The 27,997-nt window shown below is 38.8% G+C and overlaps 1 protein-coding gene across 1 annotated transcript in view; it reads right to left on the reverse strand.

The window, feature by feature from the left end:
- FRK (fyn related Src family tyrosine kinase) overlaps positions 1-27,997 on the reverse strand; it is a 98,256-nt gene that overhangs the window by 30,526 nt on the left and 39,733 nt on the right. The window contains exon 2 of the mRNA XM_039222574.1: positions 19,165-19,286. Coding sequence (XP_039078505.1) covers positions 19,165-19,286 — 122 coding nt within the window. The remainder of the gene's footprint in view (positions 1-19,164; positions 19,287-27,997) is intronic.

A 27,997-nucleotide genomic window follows, 5' to 3' on the forward strand; every position in this document is an offset into this window, starting at 1 on the left:
CCATTAATGTGGGTCCAACATGGAATTTGGAATGAATTTCAAACATGAAATTTAATAAAAGCATTTATATGGGAAACAAAACGCAGTTCATCATTCAAAACAGGAAAAGCAATTTATAAAAGGATGCTCACTGCAGCATTTTTATAGCACTAAATAACTATTAAATTGTAGTAACTTTGAAAATTGAGAGTTAAAAATATAATCATAAAAATTATGAAGCAACAAGAAGAAACGTGATGTGTGAAAGAAATAAGCAGGGTACAAAATTAAGAGAATAGTATAATTTCAAACATGAGGATACATCTGGCAGCTCACGTATCCTGGGGCCCTTTAGCGCTAAAGGAACCCAGCTGAGGTTCCCTGTGAAAACCATAACTGCATATGGGCAAAGATGATTAAATTTGCCAACATGAAGAGATTGGCAGATTTGTGAGTATTTTACTCCCTCTGTTTTCCAAACCAACACTAATAAAGGTACAGTGACTCTAAAATAAGAACACATGCATCATGTTCCCAGTTTTTTTAGAGAGGCAATATAAGAATTAACTATGTAAGACAATGTTCACACATTTAGCTCAAGACTATCTATTCCAGGGGCGCCCGGGTGGCGTAGTTGGTTAAGCGTCCGACTTTCGCTCGGGTCATGATCTCGCGGTTCGTGGGTTCGAGCCCCGCGTCGGGCTCTGCGCTGACTGCCAGCTCAGAGCCTGGAGCCTGTTTCAGTCTGTGACTCCCTCTCTCTCTGACCCTCCCCTGCTCACGCTGTCTCTCTCTCTCTCTCTCTCTCCTAGAAATAAATAAAACATAAAAAAAAAAAAAGACTGTCTATTCCAATACTTGATATTCTTTATATAAAGACCCCCATGAATTCATTTCTCTTTGAACTTAATGCTTAAAATCATAATGCATCTCTTCCTACATTTAGCCAGTGAGAAACACAATGTGTTTCCCTTTTTGCCTTAACTTCCAGAAAACCCGTGGCTAAACTGACTTCTAAACTGTGATAATTATCTCCCATTAGAGGCTCGGCAAAATCTATTTCTCTGTTCTTTTTCATTGATTTTGTCTTTTTTTATGTTTAGCTGTATTCGACACTGTGTTTCAGCCGTGTTAGCCAACTTAAAACCTTTTGTAGAAGGAAGCAAACATACACAAATGAAATGATAATCAAATGAAAGTGTGCACTTACTAAACATAAGAAGGAACTTCTGATAGAATAAACTGTCCTACAATGGAATAGGCTAGTTCTCTGGGCTTTCTGTTCATGGAAATTTGAAGCTCCTTTTCAGATTATAAAAGACTCCTCCAAAAGAACAATATTAGACTAGTCTTTGCAAATTCTAGTAGTCCATCAACGAAAAGAGAATGTGATATATGAAAGACAGGAAACTTTAAAAATGATTTAGTCTAAATCCCTCTTTTACTGATTGGGCAAAACCCAAGATTCAGAAATAAACTGCTACTTGTTTGCAGGGCTGAGAGCCAAGTCTAGTCATCTGGGGTGTTGGCAAACAACAGTAAGCACAGCAAGGCTTTCAACCACTTATTTCCTGTTTCCTGGCTTGTTTGTTGAACAAAGTAGTAATTTGTTGATTTCTCAGGAGAATGTTTCAGATCTCAAGGGTTTCTGAATGATATCTTTCTTACTCCTCCTTGTGAAAACTCTCTCAAAACCCCCAGGAAGCTTTCCCCATGCTGGAGAACACCTCTTCTTCTCCCCACCCACTTTCAGTAACCAGTAGACGTATTAAACAGTGAACATGAAAGTCACTGAGGAATGTAGTGAATGATAATTAAAATACCTTGAAATCAGTTTTTATCTTCTTGTGAAAATCCAAAGGACCTTCTCATGTATTGGCTGATTTATTCTCAGAGAGGAATATGGCCTCCTTCCACTTTTTTCATTGTGCTTGCGTATGCATGACAACTATTGGTAATTTGCTCATTATTCATTCACATTTCCAAGAGGCAATAGCTCTCATACTTGGAAATTTCTTCATATGGAATGAGGACCCAGGATAAAGGATATGTTCCTGCTGTGTACTTCAGATAAGTATTTGATGATAGTTACACAAGATCTGTCTAGTTACATTACACTTGTCATCCTTCAAGGCATACATACTTCAGGTCACATTCAGCCAAACACTCCACAATAAAGACAAACCATCCTCTAGTCTCGGGCTGCACTTGGAAGGCTGGCCAATCCTCTTCCTAATGACTCACCAGCTCAGGGGTGAAGCAGGTGAATAACTGAACACTCAGCATGATCCATCGCTGCCCTCCCAGGAAAAGTTCAAAGCACATGTTCCAGGGCAAGGTGGGCCAACGCCTCCATCTTTCTGTGCAAAAGGCAGCACTATTTATGAATAATAATAAAAAAAAGCAATTGGATTTTTATTGAGCATCTGCCCTAAGCAAGCAGTGTGCTCAGTGCTTTTTTTATGTAATATTTTATTTAATCCTCCTAACAACCCTGTGGGATATGGATATTATTTTCATCACATTACTGAGGAGAAACTAAAGTGTACAAAGAGATTAAGTAATTTGCCTCTGGATACATAGCAGGCAAATATTAGTGCTATGATTCAAAAGCAGGTGATAAAACTCTGAATCCCAAACCCTTACACCAATTGATCCTTACACCGACTCTCTCCCTTGATTGCCAGGCAGCTCTCAAAAGGCATTGCTCACTTTACTTGCTCTGGAAGCAAGTAAATTTATTGCTACTTCTTAATCATGAGATGATGATAATGCTGCAGATAAGGCCTAATTCTGCAATTCACAGCTTTTCAAGGGAGACATAGGTTGAACATTCCCTCCTTGAAACACTGTCCTCCATCTAATACCATGATTCTTTCTCATTCTTACTGCTTCTCAGGCTTCTGCACCTTCATCTGCTCCTTTAACATTGCTCTGACCCAGGACATCACATAATCTGTCACCACTTGTTCTTGATGTTACTGTAGACATTCAGCTTCCGATGACCACAAAGAATATGTGGTGACCCCCGGTCTCTCTCTAAAATGCTGCACTCACTCTTGCCTTCTAGATCCCACAGGCACCTCAAATGTACCAAGTCAAAATTTTAACTTACTCCCCAAGTTTCCACCCCCAGCTTGAACACTTTATCCCAGTGAATGGTACTGGCATCCTGAAACCCAGACGGTCAAACTAGAGGTGTGGGGGTCACCCTTGTAGCCCCTCTCTTCCTGACTTCTCATCTCTGACTAAGCATTGTGCCCTGCCAACGTGTACTCCCCACCACCACCACCTCCTCGTGGAATGCCCCTCGATTTCTCTCTCCGGGACTACTCTCCGAGCAAGCTCCAGCACTGCTTTCCCTGTCTCCAGCATGGCTGTCCGTCTGCCACAGTCACCCGAATAGCCTTCTCAAACCTAAATCTGAACTCATCATTCTCCTTTTTCAAGCTCGTCAAGTGTTTCCCATTGCCTAAGTTCAAATGCCTTGAGAGCTTTCTGCTGCACTCTGTCTTCAAGGTTAAAATACGTATCTGGAGTTTCCTGAATGCACCATGCTGTTTCCTTTTTTTTCCCCTCACTGCCCAGCTCCAACCATGCCGTTTCCTGTCTCTGTGCATTTGCACAAACTGTTAACTCCAGCTAGAATGCCATCCTATTTATATGTTAGAGATAAATTCGTTTTTCAAGGCCCAGTCCAGGCAACGCCTCCTCCGTCAAGCCTCCTGGCCTACGCAAGCAGAGCAGCTCCCTTGGTCCTGTGTATCTCACTTCCGTTACTGAATTCATCCCACACTATTGCTCCGTATATCACTGGGGACCAAGAACTCCTGCGCCCTCAAACGCCCTGCTGGCTGGACTCAGAGTCAAATGGACATGAGACAGATTAACAGGAGAAAATCAAATTTAATATGAGTGTCCGTATGGGGAGGGGAATCCACACAGACATGGAAATGCTAAAGACAGTCAAGCAGAATGAGGTACAGATGTCATTCTGAACTAAAGAGAAGGAGGTAGGGGTCTGGGACTGCAGAGGAAAGAAATGTGCTTCGTAGGATGATGAGAAGAGCAGGTGTTTGGGAATTCGATGTTTGCCGTGCCATGCAGATGGGTCACTCAGATAAAATGTATCTTTGTTAATAACCCTTATTCTGGAAAGGACCTAATTTAGATTCTTCTGTGTGCTTAAAGGAGGGACAAAAGTTTCTCCTGAGCCCACAGGGCCTAAAGTGCCTCAGCTCAAAATAATCCACATGCCAAAGTGGCACATTCGGTGGGGGGTTGGGAGGCTGTCCTGAACGCCTTCAGTATTTACACTGTACCTCTTCTACTGGATCTTGAGCTTTTTGACTGCATTTATTGGTATAAGGCGTGTCAATGAATCATTCTCTCTTGGCCCTTGCCATGGCTTCCCATAGGTGTAACAACCTTCCCCATCCCACTCACTTAGGATGTGGCTGCGATTCCTTTGGAGTGGGGGCAGACACACATATGGCACTTCCTAACAGAAGCTGTAAATAGTCTGAATAGTTTGCCTTCCTCTTCTTTGCTCCGCCCCATCTTCTGTTCACCACCGCCACCCCGAGAGAGTGTCATACCCCAGAGTGCCACTGCTCCCTCAGCCTGAGTCCCAGAATGCAAGATACATGGAGCTGGCCTGGTACCCAAGCCTGGTACCTCGAACAGATCCTCACCAACCAACAGCCCTCCTGCAAATGAGTAAACCACTGAGGTTAGGGACAAAAATTGACTAAGAGAGGACATTTTAAGGAAAGTAGTATGATTTCTGAATAATATTTAAAAGACGTCAGAAGATCCAATTTTGCAGCTAGCCACTGCTCACACTACCTGTGTTACCTTGGACGAGTAACTTACCCTATCTGTCCTCTAATCCCTTCAGCTGTACAATGGTATTTTAACTAGATGATCTGAAAATCCTTTCCAGTTCAACTTCTAACTCTACTATTCCAGCAAGGGACTTTACACAAATATAGTCATCGCAACACTGGAATGTGGTGGAGAAAAATGAAATCTACCTCCTGAAAGAGAAAAGCTAAGACCCAAACTTAAACAGGGATGGAACCTGAGAATTCTGGAGTTTTGTCATTATGACAAAGGCCCATTCAGGGAAACATGGTGAGTTAAACGTGGTCATACGTGATGATAAATGTGCTCGACACTTGAGGCTCTGCCTTGTTCACTAGGCATCCCTCCCGCCCCTGATAGCAGCTCCATTATCACATCTAATCCTTGCTTTTTAGAACCTAAACTACCAAAGCTAACAAAACAAAATGCTGAAGCTATGCCACAAATTTCAAAGAGATAAGAACAAAACTGGGGCCTTCATAGGTCCATCATACAGCAATAAGCATAGTTTCATGGTCCCTTTGTTATGTCACAACGGGCCAAAGAGTCTGAAGTTTCATTATTGCTTGAGTTTTAATGCTAACGACAATGGCAAGTATATACGTTGCTTGCCTTGTGCCAGGCAGTGTCCTAAGTACCTTTCATGTAGCGTATTAACTCATCTAATCCAAAGGACACCACCAAGAGATAGATGCTATTTTTAATCTCCATTTTGCTGAAGAAGGAACAAAGGCAGAGAGGCTGAGTGATTTGTCTTACACCCTGTGTAAGAGGAAGAACCCAAACCAAACAACCAGGATACAGAGCTCATAATCATAAACCATAATACCTTTAATGGAAGAATCGAACTGAAGCTCTGATGACCTCATCTTGCCAGCCTAGATATTCTTAGTATAAAATAATGCTTCCAGATTTATTTCAAATTGCCAATGTAAGAAAGCAATCTTCATTTCTATTCCAATCCATCATTATTCTGTATAGAAAAACAAAGTGTTTTCCTTGATTTCAACTATTTGGTTTCTCTTGTAGAAACCAGAGTAACACAATAAATACATAGATATCTTTCCTATGTGAGCATGTCTTTTATATTTACTTAGCATCTTCTTTCCATGGCCAACTAGAATGTATGCTTCATGAGGGCAGAGACGATCTTGTTTGCCATTGTAGCTCAGCCCTCTGAATACTAACTGGACATAGTGGACACTAACCAGACATTGAATGAATGAATGAATCAATGAATCAATGAATCAATGAATGAAAAGTTTCTGAAGGCCTGGGTCATCATTTTGTTCAGGATTATCCATATTAGAGATATACAGAAAATGATGCTTACTAAAATTGTATAATAATAGGAATATCATTTTTGGGTTTTTTTGCCTCTTCCAATATTTAACTTCCAGCAAAACATTTTTAAAAGCATCTGCAGGTGATAAGGAGCTAGCTCTGCAGAGAGAAGGGATTTAAAGAAAGTCTCTGCCCCACTAACACAAATAGGAAAATAAATTTAGTACCTGCCACGCACAGGCTTTTAAGACAACAGAATATTTTTTCAGACTGTAGCTCCTGTGCCAGAATTTCTAATAAATTAATGCAAAGCACGTTTCTAAAATGCATTAGAAATGACTTCATGATTGATGCAATGCTGATAAATAGTTATAAAGTAGCTAAAATGCATATATCATTTTAAACATGTAGTTTAAAATTAAAGCTACTAATTTATGAAATTGGATTGTATTTATTTCATTCACTTATTGCATCATGAACACATTTTGTGTAACTATCACCACATAGTAACTAGATAACTAAATCATTAAGAAAATTTAAGCCTTGGTCAATTTTTTGATATTAATAAAATAAAATTAGTGCCAGTCAGAGGTGTTTTCATTTATAGTAGAGATTGATAAAGATATCTTAAAGTTGTAAACTTGTTTTCAACCAGAATTAGGTACTCTCCCCCATCTTATAAATTAATGGGTCTTGAAAACTAAAAACAAAACAAAACAAAACAAAAATCTCTTGTATTGTTTCCATAATGACATGTTATTTCCTGAGGTGCCACAAGAGGGAGTAGAGCCCCAAAGCAAGGGGCTTTGATGGAAAGCCCTCCAGTGAATTGCCCATTGTTGTAAAGAGTATAAGCAGAAAATAGACACCAGCATAGCGTTGTGGTTTTAAAATAAAGGCGGACATATAGCATTCAGCATTGTAGATGGATGTCCCTGTTTTATAAACACCGTATGAAATACACTGGTTAGGCTTAATTCTACAGGTTTTTTCAAATTATTTTGTCACTTAGAGTACCTAGGAGAAATTGATTAGATGCTTAATTTGACTTAAGAATCAGGCAGCCTTGAGGTACAAACATTTATTTAGTTATTATTTCCCTGAAGTATAAACTTGAAGAAAATGCTCAAGACCAGTGGAAAAGAGAAAGAATTAGAAGGCCTGTGGGTCACAGACTCATTGCCAAAGCCAAGGTTCATTTCCTATTCAACTTAGAACTCAACACTATGCCTCCTTCTCAAATGTTCTTCTCTTTGCTTCCTTCTGTCTTCCACTGCTCAACTTCTCTTTTAAAAAAATTTTTAACCTTTATTTTTGAGACAGAGAGAGAGACAGCACAAGCTGGGGAAGGGCAGAGAGAGAGGGAGACACAGAATCTGAAACAGGCTCCAGGACCACGAGATCATGACTGGAGCTGAAGTAGGACGCTTAACCAACTGAGCCACCTAGGCGCCCCTCAACTTCTCTTTTAATCTTTCCCTTTTTACCCAGTTTGAGATCATTAAGTTCAATTCTCAGTTCTGGTACTGTCATGCTATTCAAAAGTAAAACTCATATTGAATTTATCATGATCAAACGTATACTATATACAGTCTACTACTACCTTGATAGTTATTCAAGCATATGGGAAGTAATGTATGAATAATTTACACATCTCTACTTTCTTTGTCAAAGGGTTCAAAGTAATTCCTATTTTAATCTAAGGAGCATCATCTGATTTTTTCAAAGTAAGAAAGGTTCTTAACAATGAGCATTATGTGAAAAAAAAATTAATTTTGTGCATAATATTTTCCATTTACTTCTATTCACTATTAGGTAGTGTGTTGACTGTTGTCTCATCTCCTTGTAATGTCCTTCCTTATTTTATGTGTGTATGTAAGTATGTACATATGTATGTATTTATGAGAGAGAGAGAAAGAGCAAGAGAGAGAGAGAGTGTGTGTGTGTATGAGCATGCACAAGCAAAGGTGGGGCAGAGGAAGAGGGAGAGAATCTTAAGCAGGATCCACATTCTGCACAGAGCCCTGACCACGGTTTGATTCCACGACCATAAGATCATGGTGTGAGCTGAAATCAAGAGTTGGACACTCAACCAAGTGAGCCATCCAGGCACCCCTGCCTTCCTTTATTTTTTTTTTTATTTTTTTAAAAATTTTTAAAGATTTAAAGAGAGAGAGAGAGACAGAGTGGGCAGGGGAGGGTCAGAGAGAGAGGAAGACACAACATCCAAACCAGGCTCCAGTCTCTGAGCTGGCTGTCAGCACAGAGCCCAACGTGGGGCTCGAACCCACGAACCATGAGATCATGACCTGAGCTGAAGTTGGACACTTAACCTACTGAGCCATCCAGGAGCCCCATGCCTTCCTTTATTAATCTAAGAAATAACTGTTCTCTTCTCTGAGTTCTAAAAGCATTTTGCATATAAGCACTTTCTATGCATAATAATTAAATGCTTGTCATTGTGTGAGCTAGCTATTTGTACAATTATGCCACAAAGCATACACAACTGAAAGTTTTATGATGAATGAATCAATGAATAAATGATTTTTAAAAATTCAAAATATTCTTACCAATATTCTTTAAAATTGCTTTTCTATATAAAGAAAAGGCAAGGTGAGAAAATAATTAGTAGGAAACTATTAAAACAATTCAACCTTTAGTAAACATTTATCAAAAAAAATTTTTCTGCATGCAAGACATTATGCTAAGTCTGAGTACCTTACTCACAGAAAGTTAAACAAATAAATAAATAAAAGGGTTAGGAAGAGGGGAAGTGCAAGGCATGGTCATGTAATAGCTGGTGGTCATCTTGCAGGAAACACAGTTTGACTAAAGAGAGTATGAAAAATTAGGCCGGGAAACGGCCTTGAACATACTCTGAAGGGCTGAAATGTCAAGGTAGATAAGAATTTATGGGGTGTGCAAAGGAGAGTTATCAAAGGCTTTGACTCTCCCAGATAAAAGAAACTAATGAGGTACAATAACCAAATGCAATGCATAATCCTTTAATGCATCAAAACGCAAATAAATAAAGAGCTAGCAAGGACATTTGGAGAGATTTGAATATATACTCTGTAATAGATGATATTATTCTATCACTGTGAAATTTCTCAACTTTTATAATGGTATTGTAGTAATGTAGACAAGTGTCCTTATTTCTAGGACATACATACTAATACTAAAGTTTTTTAAAGGGAAGGGAAATGATCTCTGTAACTTCTGTATATATGTCTATATAAAGAGACATGTGAATGGGGCGCCTGGATGGCTCAGTTGGTTAAGCGTCCGACTTCAGCTCAGGTCATGATCTCATGGTTCACGAGTTTAAGTCCCGCACTGGTCTCTGTGCTGACAGCTCAGAGCCCACTTTAGATCCTCTATTTCCCTCTCTCTGACCCTTCCCCTGCTTTCTCTCTCAAAAATAAAGAAGCATTTAAAAAGAAAAAGAAATATAAATGATGGGAGAGAAAATAAATGTCACAAAATATTAAAACTCGTGAATTTAGGTAAAGGTGCACAGTTATCTTTTCAGCTTTATCAATAAGGTTAGGGGGAAAAGAAGAAATACACTATATGATGGAGTTTTGTTTTGTTTCGATTTGTTGGTCTTTAATCAGTTTTCAAATTTTAAAAAAATTTTTATATTGAGTTTTAGTGTGGAAAAAACATTCTTAAACTAACTCAATTTTCATTCTTTTGAAATTATTTTTTTCCTGGATGCTCACAGAATTCTGTTTATCCTTGATACTAAATTATTTTGAAAAGATACACTAGATGTGGATCCTTTTGCAGCAACAATGTGAGTTCTCTTAATTTATAAGCACAGATTTTTTTTTAACTCAAGAAAGTTTTCTTCTACCACATATTTAACTGTTGCTTGCATTTAATTATTCTTATAAATTTCAAGAAATGTCTCCAGTTTCTGCATTATCTGCCTTCACAAATTTTCATCTATTTTTCTTCTCTGTCTGAGAGCACCTCGAGTTTCTCTATACATCCTTACAGTGACAATTTTGTTGTTTGCTATTTCTGATCTATTTCCCTTTCATGCTGCTTTTTATGGCTAATTTCATGGAATTTTTATTTTCTTGAATTTTATAACTATAAATCAGATGGCTTCAAAATTTTTTCTGGTTCCTTTTATTGAATATCTCATAAGTATGAGTTTTCTCTACATCTTCTGATTGTTGTTTATCATCTCTTATACTATTATTTTATCCTAAAGCATGTTTTATAGAAAAATAAATGGTTCTCTAATCACGTGACTTTGGAAACTCTGGGTTGAAAAGCTAAATTTCTTTGCTGTAGGTCTTCTAAGACTTTTATGTGCTTTGTCACGTCAAGACTGAGGGAATGTTTTATGAGGTGCTTTTCAAATGCATTTAACTCCTAAACCTTGTGTCCTATGGACCACTTTTGGCTTATCAAAGACTTCACATAAATGAACTTATGTTCCCAACTGGAACATAAGTTGGGAAAGGTGGTTATTGCGTATACAGAATCTCATTACTTCTATTTATTTTTCCCATTATACTCATCATTGAAAGAAAAAAAAACTTGGCATTCAGAAGAAAACCTATACACTGGTCTTCCTCTTCATCCAGTTCCATGAGTGTACATTTCTTCCTCTTAGAGCACACACAGCAAGGCTGCTAATGTACCAAGCCTCTGAACATATTGCCAGTGTTTAGCAATTGTTCAGCCCCCACGGCTTTGCTGGAAGAAAGGTATATCTTCTTCTACCCCCTTGGCATTCCATTTGACAGGACAAAACAGAATTCAGTCCTCTGTGATTGCTATGGGCTAATGCTTGTCTCCTCAAATTCATCCACTGGCACCCGCATCCCCAATGTGGTGGGATTAAGACACTGGCCTTTGGGAGGTAATTAGGTACAGGTGAGGCCATGAGGGTAGAATCCTCATGAAGGGATAGCACCCTTATAAGGAGAGGAAGAAACCAGAGCTCACATGTAATGCCTCTCTCTCTCTCTCTCTCTCCCTCCCACATACACACATGTGAAAATATAGCAAGAAGGCAGCCGGCTACAAACCAGGAACACTCTTCATCAGACATCAAATCTGCTGGCACCTTTATCTTGGACCTCCCAGCCTCCACAACTGTGAGAAATCAATGCTTGCTGTTTTAAATCGCCCAGTCTATGGTACTTTGTGATAGCACACCAAACTGACTAAGACAGTAATGCTGAGCTGTTTGTTTAACCAGAAGAGTGCGTGCAAAGCACAATCACAAGAGAACAAAGTTCTCATTTCTTTCTTTCTATGAAGTTAAATTCACCCAGTCTGCAACACACTATCATTGCCTGTCATCTTCCATCTGTACAACTTTTGCTGTGCTGGAAGCGGCTGTCCCACTTGGATGCAGAAAAGGAGGGGCCTACACACTGTTGCCAAGGGACAGCCCAAATCCCCTAAGTCATTCTACTCAGGAGGGCAGCGGCTGCCTGTTTCCTGGTGGCTGCATGTCCTGCCTCTCGAAGACAGAAACACACACTGAGCACAGGTCAAAGCACCCCACCTCTTCCTCCATGACTGGCCCTGATCTGATGTGAAAGTCAAAATCTGCTCCAGCCACTTGTATGTCAGACCATCCAAATTCACACTGAAGCCAAGAGACTATCTACCCAGAGTCTAACAAATCATCAATTGATAGACAGTTTCCAGAGCTGCTCTGATTCTGGCTTCTGTGTGCTCTTGAATAGAAAACAGGAGGATGCCGACTCAAATAATTCTTACCTAACCACTACCTCCATCTAGAAGTATAGAATGGGACAAAATATAAATAAGAATAGATTTAATGTGGCAACTAATAAAATGAAAAAAAAATGGAATGGAAGACGTCATGAATTACAAAAAGGGAGCAATTTCACCAACCTCCACATGACTTGCCAACTTCCTACTTATTCATTTAATATCTGGAATTTATTATTATAAAGTTACATTCAAAAAAACAATAGTATGCATCATATATTTTATTGTGCTTTCCTGCAAATAGCTCAAAATATTCATACAGAGAGGTTTTCTTACATAAATAAAACAAGGTAAGCAAAGCCAGAAAAGAGAATTAAGATGAATTAGTATGTAGTATTCACAGACAAGTGGAAGAATACTAAAGAATACTGCGGCTTCTAGAAATGCTAGTCATAGATTTTCAGTAAGAGATTTGCCCATGAGCCAATGCCCTACAAAAAAGATTCTTTGTCTATGCATCTATGTGTGTATGTATACGTACACACATAAACACAGATCTATGCACTACATAATAAAATGTTAATTTAACTTTATAGAGTATTTAAAACATTTGAAATATAATTTATCAGTAGTAATGTTAAGGAAGGGAAATGTTAAGAAATGCCATAATTCACAAAAAAAGCCACTTGCTATTACAAGCAATGATATTTGCAATTAAGCTGGATACAACTAAATTATGACTTTAATTAAAAGGCATTTTCTAAGATGGCACCAACATGTTTAAAATTTAATATATTTCATATGAGATTATAAAAGTTATTAACATAAAAATTTCTTTCTGCAGCATGTGCACTTTTTAAAAAGCAAAACATCTTTAAAAATGCCCCCAGAATCCATTGCGTAATAAATTCAAGGAGCGATCTTTTATATCTATTTAATACTGGCCCCTACTTGGGAGGTACAATGGTATTTACACTCATGGTTAATAGTAATACAACTGTTGACACACTCTGGTGGCCGGTGTGTCCACATTAATTTTAAGTGAAGAATGAATGGATGGCTCAGGGGACCGGTAACAAAACACACAGCCTTTTGCCACTGTGCCAGCAACAGATTAGAATGCGTCACCAGACCTCAAAAAGTTTGGGTGTAGTAATGGTGTCTCAGTGGTCAATGGAAGTGAGTTTGGTCACCCTGTCCCAGGCAGAGAGACAGAGGCCACAATACCAGAGATGTCCTTTTCCAATTTTGTCTGCTCTACAAAAGTCTTATTACCTGGAAACAGCTAATCTGTCAAGGTGTTTGTCTAAGAAAGGTGTTTGTCTAGAAATAGTTTGTCTAAAATAAGCCTGAAGCATAGCAAATAGGAGGATTATTTGTGATCTTGCGTGGTCCAGATTTCAGAGGTTTAAGAAAGTGACAATGGTCTTGCTTATCTTTGCTCCTGGTAGACTATAAGGTAAAGATGTAAGGGTTTGAGCCTCGACTGGCTTTACAAACTACACGGCAACTGTGGACATAGAGAAGAATGTACCGGAAGCAAAAAAAAAAAAAAAAAAGTTTTTGTCTTCAGCCCAATGAGTTTATAATCTAGCTTGAGAAGCACATATTTACCTACAAAGAGTTACTCATAAATATAAATGAATCTTTGAATACGTAAGTTCAGTGTGAAGGATACACACAAGGTCAACATGAAAGGGTTTGCATCTTCCCTAAGGAAGCTGCTGTTGTTCTCATTACCTTTTGAATTACCATCAAACTCAATTTATAAGATATACAGAAATATTTACAAAGTTATAGCACTTTGTATCCATGATATCACTCAGGTTAATGGTCCATATTATTCAGAAAGTTGCTCGAGATCATTCTGGCCACTTTCAAGTATCAAAGTTGCCCTCAGTGAACGAACACATAGTTGCCCCAGCTAAGGGCCTTTAACAAAGGTGATATTCTTTCTATAAGACACGTTTACCATCTATACAATACTTTAAGCAATGCCATTTTATTACCCTGAAGGGCGGGGCGCCTGGGTGGCTTAGTTGCTTAAGCCTCTGACTCTTGATCTCCACTCAGGGTTATGATCTTATGGTTCGTGAGTCCAAGCCCCACATTGGGCTCTGTGCTGACAATGCATAGCCTGCTTAAGATTCTCTCCCTCTCTCTCTCTCTCTCTCTCTCTTTGGCCCTCTCTCTCTTTCTCTCTCTCTCAAGGGGTGCCTGGGTGGCTTAGTTGGTTAAGCGTCCGACTTTCGCTTGGGTCATGATCTCGCGGTTCGTGGGTTCGAGCCCCGCGCTGGGCTCTGTGCTGACTGCCAGCTCAGATCCTGGAGACTGTTTCAGAGTCTGTGACTCCCTCTCTCTCTGACCCTCCCCTGCTCACGCTGTCTTTCTCTCTCTCTCCTAGAAATAAATAAAAAATAAAAATAAATAAATTTTAAACATGTATTACTTCAAAGGGCAAAACATTTATTTGGTTCTACATATTTCAGTATATTTACTTTAAAATGAAAATACATCCCAGGGTGCCTGGGTATTTTCAGCTCAGGTCATGATCTCCTGGTTCCTGAGTTCCAGCCCTATATCGGGCTCCACACTGACAGTGCAGAGCCTGCTTGGTGTATTCTCTCTCTCTCTCTCTTTCTCTTAAAATAAATAAATAGCACTTTAAATAAATAAAGAAAGTTAAAACATGTCCCTATAGAGACCCATCTTATATTCTTAAGAAGAGACTTCATAGTAATCACAAAGTGTCATAAAACTCATGCATGTTCTATGGGGCCCACAAGTTCACTGTAATGGGATTTTATCATAGAAGCACTCTGCTCAAATTCAAAAACAAGTCAAAAAAGAGACAATGGCTACTTCTATGTCCACCACATGTCCATTGCCTAAAACATCTCTAAGATTTCTTCCCTTGGTCTTCTCTTCTTTCTCCCTGTAAGCCATCTCCTCCTATATGCCTCATCTTGACATCTTGACTAAAGTCACATTGACCCCCAACACTCAAGTCAGAGATATGAGAGTCATTCTAATTTTTCTGCATCCTGATTGTCCCCCACTTCTGATCAAGCACCAACTCCTGTCGGTTCCATCTTATCAATATTTCTTACCTCCATTTCCTACTCCTCATGTGCCATGCCTCTGCCCTGCTTCAGGCTGTCATCTGTGGAGATAGCAGGACTGTCTAATAAAGAACCCAGGAGTCGTTTCCTGAGTGTGTGGCAAGGGCCCACCGAGCCAGTTTCGCTATCACCCCCTACGCCCAGCGACAGGGACTGCACCTGAACACAACTTCCGACAGGTCCCATGGTTTCCTCACACCGAAAAGGAGCTGCATTTTCCCACAGTGCCCAAAGCCCATATGTGCTGGGGTTTCCAAATAACCCTGCAAGTAGTTGATACCCAGACTCAGACTGCTTAGTACCAAAGCAAAGACTGCTGTTGCGAGCCTTCAACCATTCCCACCCTTGCCTCATAAGAAAAGGAGAGCAACAGAGGGCCCCGTGGTTTCTAGGGATATTCTGTGCCAGGGCAGAGCCTCGGTGTAACCAGCTGAGCTTGGCTCCCGTCGCCCCTCAGCAGGGGATGTTGATCAACTCTGCTGCTTTGCACCTGTGATTGCAAACAGCTGCAAGGGGTGCCACCGTGTTTGCCCTATCCCTCCTCCCCAGACTACCACCTGCAAAACTCATCCCTTCTCCATATTCTCCCGAAGGTCAGACAGGTCACTTTCTGTCTCAAATTTCCCTCTGTAGAACAAGGTCCAGGTCCCTCACGTGGTCTACAAGGCCCTAAACAGTCTAGCTCCAACTTTCCTTTCCAGGTACATTTTCTGCCATTCCTTCTCTCCTCTTCTCCATCCCTGCTACACACACACACACACACACACACACACACACACACACACACAGCAGACATACAACTCCATTCACTTGCCTTGACAGGGATAATCATTCCCACACTGCTACCTCGTAACAAACAGTGGTCCAGAACACAAATGCTTCCTCCTCTGTGAAACCTTCTCATTCCACCTAAGAGACTGGGTCCCTGCCTCCACTCCTCTCACTAGAGAGGTGTAGTATAACCTTCCTGAAGACGGGGTCCAGGGACTGTGTCTTGCCGCCTTTGCTGCCCTTCACCTAGCATAGGCCTGGCACGTGGTAGGCACTTGAATGTTTGATGAAGAAATCAGCAAATATATAAATAAATGATATCAACTTCTAAATGCATCTCCCTGAATATTGGTGATGAGCTTTTTTGCCTCGTGTCCTCAATGTAGTCATTTTTCAACTATCTTCAGTCTGTTATTGTTTGCTCTTAAAAGGGTTTCATTGACAATGAATCTGGAATTCCCTCTACAACTTTGGAAATTTTTAATATGCCAAGTTGCCTAAGGTAAAACTACAATATGCAATGCAGAATCTCTTCTAAAAACATCACCTGGAGCTCAATTTTAGCCTTCAAAGTGTATTTTCCTTAAACCATACTTTAAACAGTAATATAAATGCTTACAGAACTCCAAACAGCAAATTAATATTAATGGTAGTAACAATAATAATTCCTTCTGAAGTACTTGATTGAAGGCAACAGATAGCCCAACAAGTTGACACGCAATCAAAATTTCATATTTTTCATCAGAAAAACAATTCACCACCAATGACAGATAACAGTAGGGCTACTAAAACTACCTGTCATGCATTTAATGAAGACAGATTCTCTGTCTACCACATATAATATGTAATATCCAAAAGTGTGGCTGTAATTTATAGCTAATTAGTGCCTTGCTGTTAGGAGAAGTGTCATGGCCCTACCTCTCTTTCATATCTACTCAGACCTCATCAGAGCTGACAGCCATGCAAGGATCACAACAAACCAATTAGCGCCTACCCCAACCTTGGGCCACTGCTTCGAGCCCACCCAAGCATCAATAAATCATGCTTCTTCAGGAAGCTCTTTTCTGACAGCTGCAAGCCATTGCCACCCAAGGAATAAAGACAATACTTCTAAGGAAAACTCCTGTATGAAAGATAGAGATAGAAAAGGGGTATTACTTGCCTTCCTTTGGCAGCAACACAGTCAGCAAAATTGAAGACCATCAATTCAAGCTGAATAAGGGGACAACTGTACTAGAAAATAAATCCATGACAGGTATATCTGACGATCCTTAGTGGTAATCAACAGTCAGCAGTTGGGTTGTTTGTTTGTTTGTTTGTTTGTTTTAATGTAGACGTATTGAAGACCTTTTTCTTTCCATTTTTCTCTTGGATAGCCCTCCTTCCGGCTAATAAGAAAATTTTCCTTTCCGTAGAATATAATGGTCTGCATTTACTTTGTCCTCCAGTGAATACACAGCAATCAGATAATTCATTTGAAAGACTAAATTGTTTGACTTCATTCAAAAAGAATCCATAATGATATGCTGGTTTCCAGGCAAGGCCTACAAAGCTTCCTAAATCCATACGCAAGCGCTAGAGTATTCTCAGCACATAACAGCCAATATCCTTGTAATTTTGTTCTAAGCCTGTAAAGCTGTTTTGTTCCATAATATTCTACTTAGAAAGTGTTCAGAATAGTCACTGTAGCCTGGGCATTATTCAAAGATATGACTCAGGCAATTCTACTTTTAGTTTGTTTTCCTCATAGAAATATTCTTTTTCTCTATGTTTAATGCTAATCTAAAACATTTAATATAGGTTTTAGCTAAATAATGGTTACCTACTTTTACATATAAATATTGGGAAAGCCAAATAAACAAACACAGAGGCATTTAAATAAGGAATTCTCTTACATCACTTATCATTAAGAATAGAGATTTCCAAAAGACTCATTTTTCTTCCTCTGAATAAATATTCTCATGGAACTCTTCAAATATTTATCTATAAGGATGTCCACTGCATCGTATTTCATGACAGCAAAATAATTAAACTAATGAAATATACAAAATATGAAATAGATTACATGATAAAATACCCATTCAATGGATGATTACATGGTTTCTAAAAATACGAATTAGACAAATATTAAAGGACGTGCAAAAAATATTCAAGGATACTGAAAGAATTAAAAAAATTGAGCCTAGAACCATTATGTGTATGTGTGTATACACACACCCCTATATTTATACATATTTTTTCTATACAAGATGATCCCAATTTCTTTCCTGAATATGAGTGTGTGTGTGTTTACTTAAAGAAATAAAGGTTAAGCACAGAAAAAACCTTGCCAGGAAAGCTATTTCAATATTAAAAATATTTCTTCAGAAGGTGATATTTTAGATTATGATATCTTAGATTATTTTAGATAATCTTTAGATTATTTAGATTGTTTTATAAAAATGTTTACATTGCTTCCATAATCGGAAAAAAGTTATTCTATCTAATAAAATATTCACTTACGTCACCTGGGTATATATAGGTGTGCAAGTCCAATCAAAATTCCTAGGACACATGGGCTCAGGGCCTGCTTCACCACTGCACCATGAAGGCCATGCTGACTTCCAGCTCAGTGAGCCAGGCAGCCACAATAAGATACAATAAGCATTTACCGCAGGGTAAGAGGGATAAAAGAAGGCAAAATCTCTTCCCCCAAAAGGTTAATATCTAGTTGGCGAAACAGAGTACCTGCTTTAAAGGGGATAGTAACATACAATGGACCTGGACAATACAGAGATCAGAGCAAGCAAGGAGAGAAAAACTCTCATGTGACAAATGAGACGTCTAAATGGTCTTTAAGAAAGGATATTCTATAGCTTTGCAACATACACTGAGAGACTGATTCATGAAAACAGAAGCATGCATATTAGCTCCTGTAACTATTTAGATAATTCTCAGGTCTTACCTCCTTCTAAGACAATGTAAAGTCAACATGTATTTGACTCTTAGCTGGAAAACTACAGTTGACCAAATTTTACATGTCATGGGGTTAACTAAATGCATCTGCATCCAGCATTTCAATTCATTTGCTGTCTACCAGGCAGACAAATGAAATGCAAAAAATGAAACTGTTCTGTGGAAAGACCAAATTTGACAACAGTATGGTTTCCACTCTTTGCTTATTATTTCCCTACAAGGATAGACCCTTAGATAATACAAAGTGAAAAAATGCAGCCAGACCTGTTTAATTTTCATTTCATAGAGAGACTTCTATCCATAGATAGAAATTGTTAATTTCTATATTACTCTTGGGTCGTTCAGATTTAATTTTGGCACTTAATATGAAAATAAGAAATAAGGCAAATTTCAAATTAACTTGTCCATGTGCACACATCAGGTTCATGACTACAGACTCTCAAACCCATATTTAAATCACACAAAACAATGCCCATACCTGAAAGGGCGAAATCTCCTTTTTGGCTTTCACTTTCTCTGATTAGAAAGGCACCAGTCTGGTTTTTTGGATATAATAGTTGTTTTTCTGCATCTGTTCTCTTGATTGATCCAAAGAACCACCTAAAAAGACAAATGTAAACTTTAATTAACCAATCAACCATCATTATTTAAGGAACAGGAAGTTTGGCAAAAAAGTAATCTAACATCAGAAATGTTTACTATTACTTAGTGACAGTATCATGGGTATAAATGGTAGCCTTTGATACTTGAGATGATTTTTCTGAATATCTGTAACCCTTACCAAGAGTCTTTTAAAAATTATAAAATAAGAATTTGGCTGATGCCTGCTACCACATCCCTTCTCACATCTGATTCTGTCTGAGAGATCATGTGTCTTCCTTCTGCCAAATCCAAAGCCACCCGGGTGGGCCCGCCATATTAGTCTGCTGGGTTCCATGCTCTACAATTACTCATCATCACCATCAAACTGTTTGCTGCCTCACCTAACACCTTCTATGTGTTAGGAAACAAACATTTCAATCAAAGGATTCATACAAGTCACGTTAAAGTGTGAACAATTAAAAATGTAGTTTTCTGAACATTAATTCCCTCCCCCCATCCATTACTACCTAACCCCACAATAATATGCAATGATTTTCCATGTTTTGGAGGAAGTTATCAAATATAAAGGAAATTTTCATTGTTGGAGAGATTATGTGAAAAAGAGACTTCCACCTGTGAAGTACCTTCTTAGTGCCACCCCCACTTCTTATCTTTACCCTCTTATCCTGATCATTCCAGAAATACGAGAGTCAGATACTGAACACACAAGTGTGTGAATGTAATCAACCCTGGCAAAGAATTATGGATTTTAACATCAGAGCCAGTCTAAGATATATATCAAGTCAGAAGACACCAAGGTGATAATAAGAGGAAGCTGAAAAAATATGCTTTTCACTGATGACCACTCACTCTAGGGTTAAAAAGTTGATCTTTGTCATTTAACATTTTAGGTAAAACATTTATCTTTTCAGGTATCATCTTTTTTTTTTTTTTTAATTTTTAAATGTTTATTTTTGAGAGAGAGAGAAGAGCACGATTGGGGAGGAGCAGAGAGAGAGAGACACATCCACACAGAATCCAAAGCAAGCTCCAGGCTCTGAGCTGTCGGCACAGGGCCGGATGAAGGGCTTAAATTCATGAACCATGAGATTATAACCTGAGCCGAAGTCAGACACCCAACGGACTAAGCCACCCAGGTGCCCCTTCAAGCATCATCTTTAAAAATGTAGACAGTCAGAGAAAATGTAGGCTTGAGGGAAGAAATACAGGCCTTGTGAGGAACTGCAGGCTGAGACAGGATATACAGGCCAAATAAAATTGACTCCAATTGGTTTGACAAGTCATGGATATTGGGGAGTATGAGTGCACCGAGGGTGACACAATTGGAGGGAAGAGGGGAAAGGAAGTTAAAACAGAGACTTTAAAATATAATCATTACCTTCTGACAAAGCCAAGGTATTTGTTTACCATTTTGCCAATCATCAAGTTGCTAATTACACAATATTACTTATATCAAGAGTAATGAACTCCTGGTAATTAATTATATACGAGTGAGAACAATGCTAAAAATCTCCACGGTTTAAGACAACAAAGATCTGTTTTTCACACATCTGCCTGTCTACCAAAGGTCACCTGGGGCTCTGCTCTGTGTCTATCTCTATGTCTGCCAGGGTATTTCCATCTCTATGCTTCCATGATTGCTGAGGCGGGAGTAAAACATGTGGCAAATCACACACTGGTTCTGGAGCTTCTATTTAAAGCTTCTATGCAAGAATGAAGCCATTGCAAATAAGTCATATGTTCATGCCCAAATGCCAGGAGAGTGGGAAATGGTTTCCCAGAAGGAGAGAGAGCTGGAATTGTTTGGTAGACTACACTAATGACTGCCACACTGATTCAACAGCAGGGACCAAATTGATGTCCATAGACAATTGTTTATCTAGCTGAAATTATGGAAGGCATGGAAACATTCCAAGGGGATATGTGATGAATTCATAGAAAAATAAAAACCGCATGCTTTCTCTGACTGCAGAAATAAGTCAATAGAATAACGGAACAGCAACAACAACAACAAAGAAAAAGCAACAAGAGCAACAAAAAACTCCAACAGGCCCAAACACACAAATTTAGAGGTAAAAGAATGGAGTATTCAATAACAAATGCCAGTACCACAGATAATCCATATGGAAAAAATTAATTGATGCTATCAACAGCATACAGCATAGTCCTACATAAAGACCTAATGTAAAAAGCAATCTTTAAAACTTTCTCAGGACACCAGACTAGGGAAGGTTTCTTAGCTAAGATAAAAAGACACAAAACCCTAAGGAAAAGATTGATAATATATCTTACACTACAAAAACTTCAACAACAGCAAGATTACCATGAAATAAAATTAAAATACAAGCCACAGACCTGGAGAAAATATTTGCAAAGTATATAACCAGTAATGGACATAGTGGTCAGATAACATAGAGACCTATAATCAATATTTAAAAAAGAGACAACACAGTAGAAAAATTAGCATAGCGTATAATTTACTGTTCACAGAAAAGGAAAATCCAATAATTAATAAGAATAAGAAAAGAAGCACATTCTCTATCTGTGCCAGTAATTAGGGATATTAGGAATATTAAATATTAAAACAATGAAATGTCATGCTTTTCAAGGTAGATGAAATTTAAAACTTTCACATTCAGGTATTGGAAAAAATGTGAAACAAGAACATTCATACAATACTGGATGCATTATCATCTGGTACAACTACTCCAGAGAGCAATTTGACAATATCTAATAAAGCTACTTATTTGTATACTGTTCAATTTCACTTCTAGATTATACACCATATGTGCTCAAGGAAATGAGTCGTAAGAGCTTTCACTGAAGAATTCTAGCACTGAAAAACTGGAAACAATCTAAATGTCCATTGTAAGGGTATAAACAAACTTGGTTATAGGTATAAGATAGAATACCATACAGCAATTAAAACAAGTAAATTGTTAGGAACAAAAGGGAGTTGAAGAATGATACATACTCTGATAATGCCATTTATATAAAGTTTAAGTGAACACATAAAAAACACTACATATTTTTATGGATAGTTGAATGCTTCATGAAAACTAATAGTTAATAAGTAATAGCATTTTTTACTCCATTTCCAGAAATGGCAAAGTTTCTTCACAGAAATATTTTAAGCACATTAGCAACATGGGTCAAATATACTGATCAGCCCCATGCGTTTTCCTGATTCTGAGAACATTGATTGTGGCATCAACAGTAACATGTTTAAGGGGGCCTGGGTGGCTCAGTCAGTTAAGCATCTGACTTTGGCTCAGGTCATGATCTCAGGGTTCGTGGGTTTGAGCCCCGCCTCCGGCTCTGTGCTGACAGCTAGCTCAGAGCCTGGAGCCTGCTTCAGATTCTGTATCTCCCTCTCTTTCTGACCCTCCCCTGCTCACACTGTCTCTCTCTCTCTCTCTCTCTCAGAAATAAATAAAACATTTAAAAAAATTAAAAACAAAAACATTAAAATGCTTGCTTTAAATGTAAATATTTAAACCTTTAAAAGAATTATAGATTATCAGATTAAATTCTTAGAAGTATGATTATATCTCATTATTCTTCAGAATAAATATTCCATTATATTTTTATATACATACATTTGTATTTTGGATAATCAATTCTGTAAATGATGTATTTTCTCTGCCCAATATATGTATAAGCAAGCAGTTTTTGTAAATCAAATGGTTACAAATATAGTAATTTCACATTTGTAGAAAGGAGCTCTGCAATAATTTTTTTTGAAAAATCCTTTTCTGTGTCACCAATTTTAGATTCGTGAATAATAGTTGGCTACACTCATTTTACAAGGCAAATCACACGAGTATTGAATCCATAGTAACAACGAAATGGATGTAAATATTTGATCGGATGCATCAGCTCACGTAATACCTGGAATTTTACTTGGCTGCGCTACCATCAGGAAGTGGCTATAAATGAAAAAATTGTTTTCTGGATGTAGTGGCATTACAATGCCATCTTTCATACTCAGTCGTGACGCAACCACTATAAACTGAATCGTAAGAGCATGTGCTGTGGTAGAGACTAACGGGAAAACGGTAGTTCTTTCCACTCTCCGAACATGGGAAAATTGTTCCTCAATTTGTGGTTTGAGCGCATGGCAGACTGTCATTCTCCTCCGCTCTGCCCGTTAGACCCCCTGTTGGCTCCATTCTGGAAGGTCATACACACCCCAGGCCTGGGGCTCCGCCACAGCCGCTTTCAGTGCTGTCTCTCAGCTATAGTTCTTGTGTGCAGCAAACAGCGAGGGCGGAGAAGGGATCAGGATATCCTAGGACGGCTCTAGGGAGAGTCTTACAAATCAGTGATCCTGCAAGTGTGGCCCCTAGATTCGGATCATCAGCATGCAAACTTGTCAGAAAAGGAAATTTGCAGGCATATCCCATAGCTACTGATTCAGAGACTGTGGGGTGTTGCCCAGCAATCTGGATTCTAATAAGTCCCCACGTGCATCTGATGCACAGTAAAATTTGAGAACTACTGAGTTATAGGAATAGCAAAAAAAAATTAAAATTTATATGAGACAGATGAGAATAATAAGTTAGAGTTTGGTGTTTACATGCGAAAAATTACCCAATAAAATGACACTACACACACGCACACACATTTTATTGATCTTTAATGAAACTAATCTTTATCGCTATGCCGTACTTGCCATGAAAGAGATGTTGATTAAGAATAACCAAAAAGGGGAAGGAAATGCTTCAATGAGATGAAAATGGAGCAAAAAGCATAATGTCTATGTTGAATGAAAGGAGTATGTGATTGATGTCGAAGGTTTATGTTGTAAACATTTATCCAATGTCTACTGTGTGTGAATTCTGTAGCACAGACACAGAAAGATCTGGAAGACATATTACTGGGTGAAAAAGGGTAAATTGAAGAGTAATCTAAATATTAATTTTATTTATATCTTTAAAACCAACAAGCCAAAAAAACTTGTGCTTACTGCTCTGGAGATTAGTGAAAGATAACCAAAAATGATGGCAAAAAAAAAAAAAACTTTACTTTTTACTCTGCATACTTCCCCATAATTTGGATATTTACAATAAAATGTAGTTTTATATTATTTTGTAATTCACTTAAAAATGTAAGGAAGTCAATCAGGAACTTGCTATAAAAATCTATATACTATAAAATATCTGAAACAGAAACTTTGGCAGTTAGAATTGATAGAAGAAAACTCTCAAAGGAGTATGGGACAGGTGCTTATGGATGAACAGAGAGACAAACTGAAGAGCAAACATGACCCCAGGGTTTCAAATTTCAAAGAACAATGTGCTCAGCAACACATTAAAGGCACAGGACATTAATGATTAAGAGCTTCAGCATCTCATTGGGAAAGTTAACTTCTCTATGCCTGGATTTCGTCATTCGTTAGTGAGAATAATAACTGCCTTGTAGGTTTGTTTTGAAAGTAAGAAAAATGATTTTCATAGAGTGCTTGATGCCTGGATGCATTCTTGCTCAAACAGCACCTACTTTAAGAAAACTAATTTAAGGGAGAAATTATTATTTGGTTTTAGACGTGTTAGGTTTGAGGTCATGATAAACATGAGTAAATATGGGAACGTGATTTCACTTCTCTAGATGTGTTTGAATTGGAAGTTTCCTCCCAAGTGATTTTTCTGTCCAGCCTGTCCTTTCTAGACCACAACATGCTGCCACCAGGTGGCAGTAGGCCAATTTACGAATTCAAAAAGGCTAAAGCTATAGTGTGATAACTGGAGGTTCTTTATTTTACAAAAAAAGAAACGACAAAATTAGGCTTAAAAAACAGAATTTATGCATTGTTACCTAATATCAACATTTAAATAATACAAATATCAATCAAAATGTAAGGAAAGCAACATGTAAACAGGTGTGATGCCTCCATTAATATTTCTTCATTTCCTCTATTGGTCTTATTCTGCCCACTCTGCTGCCTCAGGGACTGGCACCAAGTAGGTGCCAAGCGCACTCATAATTCCAATCAAAGGGGTGATAGGTTCCTCCTACATTTTTTTAAGTAAGCTCTACGTCCAGTGTGGGGCTTGAAATCATGAACCCCGAGGTCCACAGTCACATGCTCTGCGGACTCAGCCAGTCAGGCACCACTCTTCCTATATTTTTAAAAAGAGAAAACCTATTCCCAATAACTGCTGGCTAACATTTACAAAACTTAACATAGAATTTCTTTTCCCAGTGTCTCCTTACAGCCAAGACAGCTGGCCTTACCCCACAGTAAACAGGCCCTGAAAAAAGCAAGTTTCTAAAACCAGCCCCAGAATAATACTGGATCCTTCTCGCAACCGCAGAAAGGAAAATGGGTAGATCAACTTGCTCATCCCCCATGAGGGAAGAAAGTAACCTGGGATGAGTGCCCAGGTGGGAACTCAGGGTGAGGTCTGTCTTTACCGTTGTCATCACAGTTCCACATGGGACAATGGATAGAACCACCGATCTTCTTCAGTGTGGCTTTGGGGACATCAGGGACACTAACAGTTCTGCAAAACACCTACAGTTTGCAGGGTACGCTCATAATCACATTTAGTCATTTATCGTGTCTAAAGGTAAGGCTTGGACTCACGGTCCCTTGAGCTATGACAGTTCTATAGGATTCACCTGCATCTACCTGGGTTTCAGAAGCACAGCCAGGACAGCCTCTGTGCAGTTCCTTCCTCCCCAGGTAGTTATGTCCCTCCCTTTCTACAAAGTGTCCTTGGGCTCAGCATCCCCACCCCCACGGTGGCTCACAGCAGTGAGCCCTGACACTCCCTTCCCACTCGCAGAGCATGTTAAGGGAAAGAAAAAAAAATGCTTATATGCGTTTTGTTATTCCTTCCTTCCTTTTCATTCCCCTCATCACGACCTTTGTCCAATTTGTCATCACCACTTAGATTACGGCAATATTTTACTATTTGTTCTCTTTAATATTAACAGCTTTCGCTTATTGATCATGTACAAGGAGCCAAGAACTGCTGCTCCAGTGTTGCATGCATTATCTCACACTCTTCCCCCTTGCTCATGTCCCCACCACTAGATTAATCATTTGGTAATAGGACCTGGTACATCTCACCAATGCACACACATTAATAAGTTGTGGGGGGAGGGAGGGCTAGGTGGCTTAGTTGGTTGAGTGTCTGACTTTGGCTCAGGTCATGATCTCACAGTTTGTGGGTCTGAGCCCTGTATCGGGCTCCACACTCACGGTGCAGAGCCTGCTTGGGATTCCCTCTCCCTCCTTCTCTCTTTATGCCCCTCCCCAACTTGCACATGCTCGTGTGCTCTCTCTCTCTCTCTCTCTCTCTCTCTCTTTTTCTCTCTCTCAATCTCTCTCAAAATAAATAAATTTAAAAAATAAATTAGTGTTCCTTTTGCTTCTGGAATAAAATCCTTACTGGTTTGGAATTTCAGTGTGTCATCTGGACACCAGCCATTTCCTGAACAGTTCCTTCCCACCATCAACTCTTTACCTCTAGCTAAACTTCTATGCTTATGGTTATTTGTACTGGCATCAGTTACATTTGCCTGCCCAACATCTCCATAGGATTCATGAACTGCCCTTCTGGTGGTTTTGCACGTAATATACAAAAGCTAGAGCTGCTTTTTTTTTTAATTATTCTGTGTTCCCTTGAGGCTGCAGACCTCCCGGGTACAAAGCCTAACCGAGAGCACCACACATGCCTTTTAGAACAGTTAAATAAATGCTTGTTGATGAAACAATTAATACATTGTCCCTCGATGTGGGAATTTTATGGGTCTTTCGGTTTATACTGAATATCGAACTAGATAAAGCCTGTGTTTTCATGTAATCTTTTATTTGTGCTTACCACATAGTTTGGAGTGTTAAGTGCTTAGGGGAGAAGCCTTAGCTGCTCTGGGCCAGATTCAAATGTTAATTGGCCACAGACCACAGATTCCAATCTGATCACAGTCTTTGCCAGAAGAAAACACTTGCCTATGAACCTAAAGATCAAAAACCAAGCTGATTTTTCTGTCCTCCAGAACACCAGCATATCAGGGCTAAACTCACGTAAAGAACGCGTGACAAAGTGATAATGTCGCCTCCAGTATCTGAGGTAGGGCTTGCAGTCACGTGGAAACCAGGAATCTCCTTGCTTGGATCAGATGATAAAGCTTCATTGCTGTTGCTGTTGTTTGGTCACCTGTATACATCATCATGAAAGGGGAATTTTGAAGGAACTCTTTAGAGAAGAAGTAAGATGAACTAGTTGGTACTTTCACCCCTGGGGAAGGTGTAGTGCTATTGTTTGTATAGATATGATTATAACCTGAATCCACTTCCCATATCAAGTAATCAAAAGCTTTCAATATCTCACTTGAAGTTTTATGAAGAACATAACAAAGTTCAAATAGAGATTCAATCTCAAGGTACTGCTTTGGTTTCACAACCATCTTCTATCTGCGTGAAAGGAAATGGAAGCTGACATTGATTTCTCCTTTAAAATAAAAAACAAAGTGTGGGCATATATAATGACATTTCCAATCCCATCAAGCCTAAAATATAAGTGTAAATTTTAACCTGTCTGCTTTGTTTTTGTACAACATTTGTGATAGTTTGTCTCAGAAACTAGAGAAATATGGATTAGAGTTAAAAGACATGAATCATGGGGTGCCTGGGTGGCTCAGTTGGTTAAGCTCTTGACTCTCGATTTTGGTTCTGGTCATGATCTCCTGGTTGTGAG

Source organism: Hyaena hyaena, unplaced genomic scaffold (assembly GCF_003009895.1).
Source record: "Hyaena hyaena isolate Hyena2069 unplaced genomic scaffold, ASM300989v1 scaffold_1159, whole genome shotgun sequence".
Taxonomy (NCBI): Eukaryota; Metazoa; Chordata; class Mammalia; order Carnivora; family Hyaenidae; genus Hyaena; species Hyaena hyaena.